The sequence below is a fragment of the Cucurbita pepo genome, chromosome LG04, assembly GCF_002806865.2.
Source record: "Cucurbita pepo subsp. pepo cultivar mu-cu-16 chromosome LG04, ASM280686v2, whole genome shotgun sequence".
In the NCBI taxonomy this organism is placed as follows: Eukaryota; Viridiplantae; Streptophyta; class Magnoliopsida; order Cucurbitales; family Cucurbitaceae; genus Cucurbita; species Cucurbita pepo.
In genome coordinates, this window is record NC_036641.1 from 12,235,377 (window position 1) to 12,247,464 (window position 12,088).

At 37.1% G+C, this 12,088-nt stretch overlaps 4 protein-coding genes across 4 annotated transcripts in view; 1 reads left to right on the forward strand and 3 right to left on the reverse strand.

Moving 5' to 3' along the window:
- Window positions 1–768, reverse strand: part of LOC111793694 (serine/threonine-protein kinase ATM) — a 58,257-nt gene extending 57,489 nt beyond the window's left edge. Inside the window, exons 1-2 of the mRNA XM_023675697.1 lie at window positions 480–768; window positions 45–153 (exon numbers count right to left, since the gene is read on the reverse strand). Of these exons, the coding sequence (XP_023531465.1) occupies window positions 45–153; window positions 480–548 (178 nt within the window). The 5' untranslated portion in view covers window positions 549–768. The remainder of the gene's footprint in view (window positions 1–44; window positions 154–479) is intronic.
- An 816-nt stretch (window positions 769–1,584) lies between these two features.
- On the forward strand, window positions 1,585–3,461 carry LOC111793375 (transcription factor MYB98-like). Its single transcript, XM_023675218.1, has 3 exons — window positions 1,585–2,150; window positions 2,258–2,411; window positions 2,786–3,461. Exons 1-3 carry the CDS (start codon window positions 1,585–1,587, stop codon window positions 3,437–3,439), a joined length of 1,374 nt encoding a protein of 457 aa, XP_023530986.1. The 3' UTR covers window positions 3,440–3,461.
- Window positions 3,462–3,962: 501 nt separating this feature from the next.
- Window positions 3,963–9,030, reverse strand: LOC111793688 (the record flags this gene model as incomplete). Its single annotated transcript, XM_023675688.1, is given in 5 exon segments — window positions 3,963–4,430; window positions 4,708–4,850; window positions 4,998–5,223; window positions 5,647–6,642; window positions 7,135–9,030. Coding segments are annotated over 5 exon segments (3,351 nt in total). The 3' UTR covers window positions 3,963–4,148.
- A 956-nt stretch (window positions 9,031–9,986) lies between these two features.
- The window catches only part of LOC111793690 (diphthine methyltransferase), a 2,507-nt gene continuing 405 nt past the window's right edge, over window positions 9,987–12,088 (reverse strand). The window contains exons 2-3 of the mRNA XM_023675692.1: window positions 11,658–12,065; window positions 9,987–10,909 (exon numbers count right to left, since the gene is read on the reverse strand). Of these exons, the coding sequence (XP_023531460.1) occupies window positions 10,197–10,909; window positions 11,658–12,024 (1,080 nt within the window). The 5' untranslated portion in view covers window positions 12,025–12,065 and the 3' untranslated portion in view covers window positions 9,987–10,196. The remainder of the gene's footprint in view (window positions 10,910–11,657; window positions 12,066–12,088) is intronic.

Below are 12,088 nucleotides of genomic sequence, written 5' to 3' on the forward strand. Positions count from 1 at the left end.
ATAACAATTAAACGTGTGCATATCAAATGGACCGTTGAACGTACGAGGTGGAATTTCTTCTGGCTTTAGCTTAGCAGTCCTCTGTCCAATAAATTTACAGAAATCATTCGCTTTTTCTCCCTCTAGCCATGTATTCAACAACTTTATCCCTTCCTGTAATCAAGTGAAAATAACAAGAAAAACCGAATATTGATATACTAGATGATGCAACTTTCTGGCTACATTAGAATATTTTTCAGGATGCAAATTGTGAAAACTGGATGCTAAGAAGTATAATACACAGCATATTTCGAACTCCCTATTGATTGAATGTACAGCGAAAACATAAAATAAAACTTCTCATAGCATAGAACCAAAGGAGGTGCACTCTAAGAGCTTTTTGCATCGTGCATGTCTTGAGCTGGGACTACACAGTTCCGAAACATATTCACAAAGTCGAGAAGAAAAGTAAGTCGAAAGTATAAGAAAGTGATTCTTACCTCGCGAGCTTTAGCTTTAACCGAAGATAGCTTTGAAACGATATCTTGGACGTCTCTGGAAGTAACCATGGCGGAGTTCGTTGCTCCGATTGCTATGCTCCGATGTTAGTAATGGATGGGAGAGCTCAAACTGGTGAAGTTCTGTGATTGCATTGAATCGGTTGAAGACATTAGAATGGCGGGAAAAAGGATGGTCTGGCAGACGAAAGGGGCTATGACCTGTGAAAGGGCGCGAGGCTTAGACGTTTCGGCGGCACGAAGACCGTGGTGCTGACTGCCGACGGTGTAAAATAACATTTACCGTAGAGATACCAAATAATTTACTTTTTAAAATTTATAGGTGAAAAAGGTCAATAAATACCACATTTTTATTAATTAACAATAAACTAATTGCATTTATCTGTTTAATTTTTTTTTTTTTTTTAAATATGTAAACAAAATTTAAATATTTAAAAATATGATGATTAAAATTACAAAAACTATAATATATCAAAAAAATTGTGCTCGAGTCTAGCCGTCATCCTACACTTTAGAACGAGCGAAAAAGTATAACTCGCTTTCATTAAATATTTATTTTTCCACCCAATAGATATACGAGAGAAAATAGACTCATTAGTTATATATATATATATGGATGATAATGTTTCTAAATTGTTGTCAATAAAAATGAAATAAAATTAATATTAATTTGAACTCAGGGCCTGTGGTCAAACACTTAAAGTCAATGGGTCATACAAATCAATATGACCAAATGTAACATAAAAGTTGGTGTAATTATCAGAGAATTTATTTTGGTCGGTTACTAATTGGAGCTGCTTAAATTGCTGAAAAGTTTGAACAATTTTTCCATTTGTTTAATTAAAATTAAAAGAAATTACACAGAGTAATATATATGCACCAAGATTAAAGGAAAATAAATTGTCTGATTAAATTACATTTTATCTCTGCAATTCTCCAAGAAATTAACAGTAATAAATGTCCTTTAAGAGGAACAAAGAATGAAACCTCCGCAATAAAAACTTGTCATCTTAACACATACACAATATAAACCAGATAAACACGAGACAATTTTAAATTTCCTCCCAAGTTCTTCATTCCTGTACTCATGGAGGTCGAGTCGAATCTTACAGAAAATCTCAGCTCCAATCAAGCCTGCAAGGAAGATGAACTTTCATTTCAGTTTCTTGCATCAAAGGGTAATTATCTACATGAAATTCACCACCTTGATTCATCGTCGAATCCCATAATCGAAGACGAAAACTTGTGCAGTTTGGATCCTTTCAATCCATGTTCATATGGGTGTTCATCAAATAACAGTAATGCTGCTGTTGAGGACTTGTATGAGTTTGATAAAGCTTGTGCAGATCAAAATGGTGGGTGTGGACAAGTAATGGACAACTTCCAAAGCTCAGGAGATTACTACAATTTTCATCAAATGAATCAAATTGACGTAATGGGGTTGGAAAGGAATTCAATTCCACTGGATTTCCCAGATGTAAAACCTGTGAGTTTCTTTGTACCTGATGAAGTCTCGTGCATTACTTCAGGAAATGGCCATTTCCAAAAGGCTACCATGAATAAGAATGTGAATTTTTCATCTTTGTTGAGAACTTCCAAAGGTCAAAACAAGCCAAATGTGATCAAAGGGCAGTGGACAGTTGAAGAAGACAGGTAAGAATTACAGAAAAAAAAAAAAAAACAAAGAAAATTAACCAAGTATTCTGCCAGTACAACAGATCTCAACTTTTGTAAATCTGTTTTGAAATATAATGTGGTTGATTTGATATTTGTGTTGAAAAAAACAGGGTTTTGGTTCAGTTGGTTGAACAATATGGAACGAGAAAATGGTCTCATATTGCACAGACGTTGCCTGGGAGAATAGGCAAACAATGCAGAGAGAGATGGCACAACCATCTCAGGCCTGACATCAAGGTATTTCGATCAAGCAACTCGAATCCAATTTGAACTTAATTTCTATTTGGACCAAGTTTTGATTAGTTGCTGTCTCAAAAGTGCTCCCAGGCTCTAGTATCTAAATTGTTTAACTAAGATGTGAATTCTGTTTCTATTTAGTTCGATCTCTACATATAGATACCTATCTGGTTCATACTATTTTGGTCTAAGAATTGCTGGTTAGTTAATAAACGAAATCATAACAAAGTTCAGATCTAGGAAGCTAAAATTGTATTTAACTTCTAATTTTTAGACAACTTGAGTAGATAATTTAACAAGTGACAGCTATATTCATTCATGTTAGCAAATGAATCATATTTTTACTAAACAAAATTGATTGAAAATGAATGCAGAAGGACACATGGAGTGAAGAAGAGGACAGAGTTTTAATTGAAGCACATGCAGAAATAGGGAACAAATGGGCAGAAATTGCAAAGAGATTACCAGGAAGAACTGAAAATTCAATAAAGAACCACTGGAATGCAACCAAAAGAAGGCAATATTCGAAACGAAAATGTAGATCCAAATATCCAAGGTGCTCTCTTCTGCAGGACTACATAAAGAGCCTGGATTCCAACACAACTCGCCACCAGAAGAAAATTTGCCCAAACGATACCAAATCAAAATCGAAATTGGCCGATCGTCATCATCGTCAACCACAAACCGCTAATTTTTGCCCTAATGACTGGACGGTTCCGAATTCCGATTTAAAGGACGAAGCAGAGTTTTACCTCGACGATAATTTCTTTCGAGAAGGATGTAGCATCGACACGCTCATGGAGAATATAGCTGCCGCCTCCGCTGACGATGCCAATAATTATGAACGGAAAAGATATCACGGCAATGAAGAATTAGTTGAGTTTCATCAGAGAAGCAATGTTGAAATGGAGAAATTGCAGAATTGTGCTCCAGTGAAAACGGCGGCAGCGATGGAGTTTGAAGTAACAAAAGAACTTGATTTAGTAGAAATGATGAGTCAAGTGAATGAAGTTAACAAGATGAGATGAGCCAAATTTGCACGTACATGCATGTGCATGTTGCTCGCTTGCACTTGATAGACGTGTAAGAAAAGCATTTAAACAATACAACCTTTTTTCTTTTTCAAATATATTTTTTGGACATTCATGTTCTTTTATTTATGGGATACAATGTAAGAGCCGGATATCACTACTAGCAGATATTGTTCGACCATACCGTCCGATGTCTAGCTCTAATACCATTTGTAACAACTCGAACTCACTGTTAGCAAATATTGTCCGTTTTAGCCCGTTACATATAGCCTTCACAACTTTAAACACAAATCTATTAGAGAGAAGTTTCTACACTCTTATAAGGAATGGTCGGTAAGAACTCACTAGAACATCTTAAAATATAAAAACTAAAATGAAACAAATTTCAAACCCTTTTAGTGTTATTGGTTTGTCTGCTATTCCTCTCTGGAAAGTAAATTACTCTCTCGATCATTTAATTATATTTCTTGATAAATAAATAAATAAATAGTGAAAGAGTGAGAAAGGAAACACATAAAAGAATCTATGAATGTACAAATGACATACTAACTAATCACCTAGAAAATTGCTACAATATACATCTCATTGATTAGCAAACGGGTTTATCTTTTCACCATACACATCCAACAGATTTGAGAAATGAGCATTGGAGCTATAAAAGAAAATATATGGGAACTGATACACAAAAATAGGCACAAGTGATCAGTCAGAGGGAGCTGGAAGGAAGAGAACCCATCAACATGATATTCTCACCGCCTTTATGATCTTTTGTTGTTTGATTTGATTTTGCAAATAGGGCTGATAGAGATCTCAGAGGCGAAATGGAAGTTGATTTGACGGCTCCATTCTCCTCAGCATCCGTCCTTGGGAGCCTTCCGGTCTCATCATCAACTCTAAGGCGTACCCCACAGTGACATGTTGCGAGCTTTGCAAAGCAACGTTTATGGAATAAAGTTTCACAGGATTCACATCTCTCCATCTCAGTTTCCTGAAGGTTTTAAACAGAAAGGCTCATAGATTCTTGCTTTCAAAGCTAAATAACAAAGCACTTAGATCCGAATGGCACATGTAATGCATCCCCATTGACACGAAGCTATTTTAAAGAAATGTTCGATAAGTGATGACCCAAGACATAAAGTGGTGCTAAAACAAGACATTGCAGTATAAAGTACTCAAATCATAACTAACATAAGCAAATTCAGCGTAGTTCTTTTTTTCTTAAAATATTTGGTTAGATTGGAGGGGGTATTTGTTGAGATGTTTACCTGAAAAGGGAAGATGAGAGACAATGGGGCACTACATGCTTGTCGAGCACCACACGAAACACCAGCATCACAGCATACAAGGCATTTCTCCTCTATGTGCTCCAAGATTTTCCTCGAGAGAGTCTCCAGAAGTGTAGGTAATGCTGCAAGAACAATTTAAGCATACAGCGAAAAGAAAGGTGTTAAGACGGATAAACGGGAATAACCACGAACAAGACATGACACAACACAACACAACACGACACAACAACGTTAAACCAAACCTGGCATAACTAAAGTTAAAAGCTAACCTGCAAATGCTCCTTTAGAAAGATCAACAAGGTCTCTAAGGGCAAAAAAATCATTGCTTTCGACGAGATATCTACGGAATCCAAGTCCTCGGTTAATTGACAAACGAAATGGGCAGCGAACATATGAAATCATATGTCCTATTTTTTTCCTCACACCCATAACATGAAGCAAAGCTGGGACCTTTGAGAAGAGAGAAGGATTAATCGCACTGACACATAGCATGGGCTGCCAAAGAAAGTTCAAGAAGATTTAAGAAATACTCGCTATCATTTAATAGAATTTATACCCAACTAGCCAACCATCAAATCAAGTTTTAAAATATCCAAATGCCGTTGACTATAATAAAATGAACAGTGTGAGTAGCATTTATTGCAGTAGAAAGAAGCAATGAACAAATCATAGCAAATTATATAGCTCCCTCTAGATCATAAATGATTATTTTTTGTAGCATAGAAGTCTTCACCCAGCACAACATAACTTTCTGTTCTGCAGTGCAAAGGCTGTACGACAGAGTTTTCCTCTGATGCTCCCATTTAAAACTATGATGATCCCAATTACTCATACTTCCCTATCAACTTTATATGAACTAAAGAGAACTACAAGGACAGTTAGAAATGAATAGATGGAAATTTTTTCTGCATAAAATACCTGATCATGAATGGCATCCAAGTAGGACTTAGCTAGCTGAGAAACTGGGTACCTAGTGAAGTCCCAATGATGTAAAACTCTTGCTGGTATGACTGCCATCTCATTCGTATGGCATGAAGAACAGAACATCTGACAGGTGTAATCACAGATTCGTGGTTTTCCCCATCCAAAACTCTGTACAAAGCCTTTCATCAGAGTTTTCTGATCATCAAAATGTTTGTAACATCCAGCGCACATATAATGCTGCAGCTCCAGTATTTGCTTCGTAGATTTGTATGATCGAATTTCAACAATAAGTGATATGGAATTCCCTAAAGAGGACAGTTTTTGTGCGTTAGACACACTTGCAATGGCAGATGATTGAGGTACTGCAGTATCTGATGCAGGAGAACTGGAGTTTGATTCTTGAGGCGACAAAAACCAAATTAATGCACTTGGATTTATTGAAGAAAATCTTGAATGAAGAATAGAAGATAGACACTCCTGAATTAAGACACTTCTTTCAGCAATTATATCCGGAGATGCACTCCCAAATAACTTTGTTGATCTATTATCAACAGAGGCCCAGGGAGAGGGTAAACTCCAGCCATGATCAGCAAATGATGATTTCAACAGACAATATAGAGAATAGAAATCTCGGTAGCGGCGTTCAACCTCCCATTGTCTCTTGCCACTCCATACTCTAATTTTGTATACAGTGTACTCCTTCACCCCAACTAGTCTTTCACTGAATGATACATCCCCTCTCTTTTGTCTAGCCCCCATCACTTCAACCCCATCAAATTTCAAGTTATCTGGGTTACCTGGATCAGAACTGTTGGTGCCTGAAATAGATGCAGTTGATCCTCCATCTCTTAATGGTAAAGATGTTAGTGACTGAGGTATCTTATATCTATTAGTAAATCTAGCCCTCGGAGAGTCACGCGATTCAAGTAGTATTTCTTCCATTTCATGAACAACCTCATCATAGAAATCATTTGGCTCAAGTTTTTCCAACTGCAAGTAAATAATAATAAAAAAAAAAAAAAAAAATGCAAGAATGTCAGTGCCACAAGATGGCTATTCATTTCGAAACTAACACTAATTGCACATGTACATTACCATACACTTACAAGAGATGGATGAATGCAGAAACAACAGATATACAATTGCAAAAGAAATATAGAATGAACAGATAAAATAAGTAAAATACATTGGTTTGATGGCTCCTCTTATATTTAACAGTCTCCACTTTTTACCAGTGCACTACGGTCCTTCTATCCTCTCACGCACTAGTACGTGTCTTAAAATGTTTATAAAATATTTCTAAAGATTCATTGGACATAATCTTGCAGCTGAGGGAGAATTTGTGGAACAGAAATGTTTTTTTTTTTCCATAACTGGGCCGTGATTTAAGATTTTACACAATTGGAGACAATTTTCAAGGCAGGAAAGAAGTGAAGGTTAAAAATAAACCAAGCATCATTAAACAAAGATTCTTATACTGACCTCAACTGGAAAAAGATGATCTTTTGATTCAGGTATTGAAGTGGAATGTATCATATCCTCACAACATTCACTAACATGAGTAGAAAGTTGATTAGTTAAAATATCTCCAAGAGGGTCCAATTTTGCCTTCAAATTTCCAAGTCCTTGGCTATCTAAGCCTTGATTTACCATTCCACAGTTATCCTCGATTTCTAGAGGTTGAGGCTGCCTTATGAAGTTACCATCAACTGCGCACATGTGCTGATTCAACGTAAATTTCTCCCCTCCGGTACCAGCTCCAGTAATATTGGTAACAAGACTTTCACTACTACATGCAGTTTTATCAGCATCTCCGGCTTGATTATTAACAACAAATATATCCTTCGTATCGTGATCTAATTCAACACCGTATGAGGAATCAGCTTCAGTTAAAAAAGTACTGTTTGTGATTTCCTCCAACTCATCAGCAGGCTGGACTTGACAGATGGCCACAGGAATGTCCCTCACTGGAATAATTTCCTTCGGTCGTTCAACAGTTGGCACAATCATACAATCCCCAAAACTACTGGCAACTTTCTTCAGAAAATTTCTGCTAACTTGATCTTCTTTGCTGGCTAAGAGCGGCTTTGTCCCATCGTCTCTCGTCGTTTCGCTACCAACAGGAGCACCATTTACAGCCTGATAAAAGGAATTCATATTGGGCTGTTTCCTTTCCTCGAATGCGTCATCAGTCGAATTCTTAGCGAATCTCTGAGTTTCACACTCAAAATCATTCCAATCATCGGAACCAAAAGCTACAGATGAATTGATAAGCAATGGATTTTCATTCACCATGTCAGTTTCTGGGAGAAAGCGTGCATTATTAAGCAGGAAAGTTTCATCCTTGTGATCACCTTCTGATAAAAAATTATACATTGAATCCTCACTCTCTGAATGCTCATTCTGGGATCTATCATCTCCCATATCCAATTCACTGTCAAATTCTTTCTCAACCGTGCAAGGTAGAAGCCCTTCTTCAAACTTCTGTTCTAATCTCATACCATTCTCAACCGTACTTCCTTCTAAACATCGCACGTGAATTTCTTCGTTTGTTACTTCTCGAAGAACAGTATCCACCCCCGTTTCCAGTTCACTGGCTTCTTTCCCCATAATGAAGCCTTCCTTTACATCTCTGCTGCTCTCGACCTTCACCGATCGATTAGTCACATCTACGCCACTTAATAAATCCGATGTGCTATCAACCTTCCAACACAAAATTTCCCCATCAGCTTCAACTGAATCCATAAGCTCATCCGTTCCATACAAATTCGACCCACTAGACCTATACTTCACACTCGGCTCTTCACAAGTGACTTCACCACGCAGTTCTATCTTTCTATAGCTTAGTACATTTGTATCCAGCGAATTCCTCTCACTCCCTCCACCCAAACTGAAGTTCTCCAGGCCGCCATCATCATAGAACCCAAAGCTCCTCGTATACCCAAATTCAGAATCACAGTCGTTGAATACTGTAATTGTGCTACGCATACTTGGCGTTCCCATTGCCGAGTTCGCGCTGCTATACCTCTCGAACTCGGAATCTCCGCAGGATGAATACCTCGAAGAAACTGGTGAAGCAACAGAGCAACAATCGACATTCTGGATACGCCAATGTGACGACGAATCCAACGGATCGGAAGAGGCGACTTTCAAAAAGGCCTCATAAGGAGCGTCTCCATTGATCATTGGTAACCGTTAAAATGAAGAAAAAGAACTATAGACACAAATACGATAACATAGAAAGAACAAAATCTAAAAACTAAAATCCCTACGAAAATTAACAAAGAAAACCCCCGATTAACTGTATCACGCTCGTTAAAATCAAGACTGCCAATACAATTTGAAGCCGAACCTAATATTTGGATGATAATCGCCAATACTGGAATCAAGGGATTCAAGAAAAGTTTGATTCAACTTCGACGAGTGCAAAAGACGATGAAAGATCATCCAAAGAATCGAAATTGAGTGAGGCTTTGGTGCTGGCGGCAAGAGAGGGGATCCGAATAACGGGAACCGGGAGAGAAGAATTTTTAGTTTTGTAAGGTCGGATACGTCGCTCAGAAAATACAGCTTTTTTTTTTCTTCTTTTCTTTTCTTTTCGGGGCTGTTCAAAAATAAAAATAAAATAAAATAAAAATAGAATAGCCGAGTGGAGACAAAATAGTCCTGGTCAACGGTTTTTTCCTCCAATGTTGTGGATAGGGGTGTTGAAAAGACCGGTGAGATCCGATCAAACTTTTCATATAAATGAGTTGGTTCATGTTTTATTCTAGAATTAGTTTGGAATTAATCCAATTAGAATTTATATTAAAATTTTAAAAATATTTTTTCTATAATATAATTATAATACATATATGTATTAAAATTTTATTTAATTCTACAAAAATTTTAATTATTTATGCTTCAACAACTTTATTTAAAAAAAGAAATTAAATCAAATGTAATTTAAATAAATAAATAAAATTAAGTTGCAAATTTTAATTTAATGTATAAAATAAACTCATATAAATAGGAGGCACAATTTTTGTATCACAAAAATTTAGTTTTAATTTCCACATATTAATTAAAAGTACAAAATATTATGAACATATATTAATTAAAATATAGTTTTAATTTCCGTCTCAATAAACTAATACTACCATAACCTTAAGTCTTTGGTATTAAAAAATGTTTATTAAAAAAAAAAAACTCTCTATAAATCTTAGGTTCATCAATATATCATTCGAAATCGAGCCAAAATATATGTGTTCATTGTATGTGTAACAAAGGAAATTAAGGACGGTTCAATTTAATTTCGAGCTTGAACTCTTTCTCCATCCCTACTAAAATCTCCATAAAGGGGAAAAGAACAATGTCTAACTTCTACACCAGAAACGTGTACGAGATATAAAATCGCTCGTAAACATATTAAAAGTACTTGCAAGATTATTGGAAGAATTCTTCAATATTGATCACAATAAGATTTTAACTATCAAGGAAACCAACATGAGTCCCGTAAGAATTAAACACGTGCCATAAAGCATCATCAAGTAACATGAGTGACCTCATATGTCAGTTTCTGGAATCCATATCCGGAGAAGCCGATCATAAAACGAACAAGTTGCAACAGCGTACCTTTTCCTTTTGTCTTCATGAGACGAATCTCCTCTTTGCCAGTCAGCTCCGTAAGCAAGAGAGCTGTGCTTGTCATAAGTTTCAACCACTTCTGCAGTATCATCGTCTTTGACTCTAACAATTGCAAATCCATTGTGCATACAAGCCGCCAGAACAACGTCAAAAACTGAAGGGTGGGGCTTGATTCTCCAAACGCCGCCGCCCAAGCAAATTGAAGTTTCATTTGTGGGCTTTGAGATTGATCTTATGTCCCATACTCTCAGGTGCTCGTCGTAGCTGCCAGTGAGCAGTTTGTAAGGGTCATTGGGGCATTTGGCGATGCAACAAACACCCATTTTGTGAGCTTTGGTGTTGTGAAATGCTTTGGTGGGAGTGTCTCGCAAATCCCAACAGCTGAATTTGCAGTCATCTGAGCCAGTATATACTAAATGAGGTTGGTGAGTGTCAAAAGATGTTGCCCAGAGCTCAAATTCGTGAGCTTCCCATTGGTTTTGGACTTCCAAATGGGACTCTCCTGCAGAGAGTATTGAGATGGAACCATCTGAATGCCCCACAGAGATGGACGTGGCCGAAGGGTTCCAGTCCAGGCAAAGACACATAGAGGAAGAGATTTTGCTGCCACATCTCTCTTTTAAATATTGTCCTGTGCTACGGTGAAAAGATAGATACCAACTTAAACATAACTAAACCGGTTAACGAGACGTTCAAATTGTCTCACCACCCATGTTGAACTAAAAAAAACAAGAAGAATAAATAAATAAATATGTTGGAAAGAAAACCAATAAAAACTTCAAATTTTTGGTAAAAGAGGCGAAAACTTGGAAGCTTTCTACTTCCACCTAAAGTTGAAAGTCACGTAATCATGCAAATTGAAAGGGTAGAATCGAGAATGAAAGAGAAACAAATCTAATCTACATACATAATCGTTAACGTGTAGTGGCAAGGATTTTCTTCAACTAAACGATACCCATAACTTAAGAACTCTCTTTGCCAAGTTGGGTGTAAGAAAACGGGACTAGGTTTAGTTAGTGTAGAAACCATAACCCATTTCCTTCATAGACTCTTTCCTAGAACCCCATGAGAATTAATACCCATCTTGCAGTTAATACTTGATGAAACTTCATGAGCTCACGAAGTCACGAACCACTTAAAACACTCATTAAGAAGTCCAACAATCTAGCTATATTAATACGCAACAATCGAGGGTATGATTACAAATATTCTAAAATAATCTTCACGGGGCAACAAGGAGGTTTAGATGCATGGTAAGGCTTGAAAGTCTATGTTATACTTAATTCAATCTCAAATAGCATATAGAATCTATCACATTTAGCATCTTCATCCCACGTGTTTCCAGAAAGTAAGACAGAAAAAGCTTCTCGTTTCCATACCTTCTGCACCATTTGAAGAGTGCTCGAGGGCATGAACTCTGATACAACCATCAGCATCCGCTTGAGCAAGCAGAGGACTAGCGGTTGGACCAACAGGGCTCCACTTTATATCAAAGATCCCAGCCGTGTCCACGCGATGAAGCAGCTCCAAAGAGCAATTATCCGCATTGACATTGAAGATTGATAGGCTTCCAGATCGACTGGGCTGATCACCCTCTAGTAGTGTATAAGTGGAAGCCGCAAGAACATTACTAAATGAACTGTGCGGGCAAAATTCCACTGCGTCGGCATTGCCGTCTAGAGTACAGTGAGCAACGTCCATTCCTGAATCGCAATACAAAGTTTTGTTAGGAGAAAAACTACTCATTCCCAGTGAGGAATTTCGTCGAACACCTCCTGTGCCAGAACCAAAAAAAAAAAAAAAAAAAAAC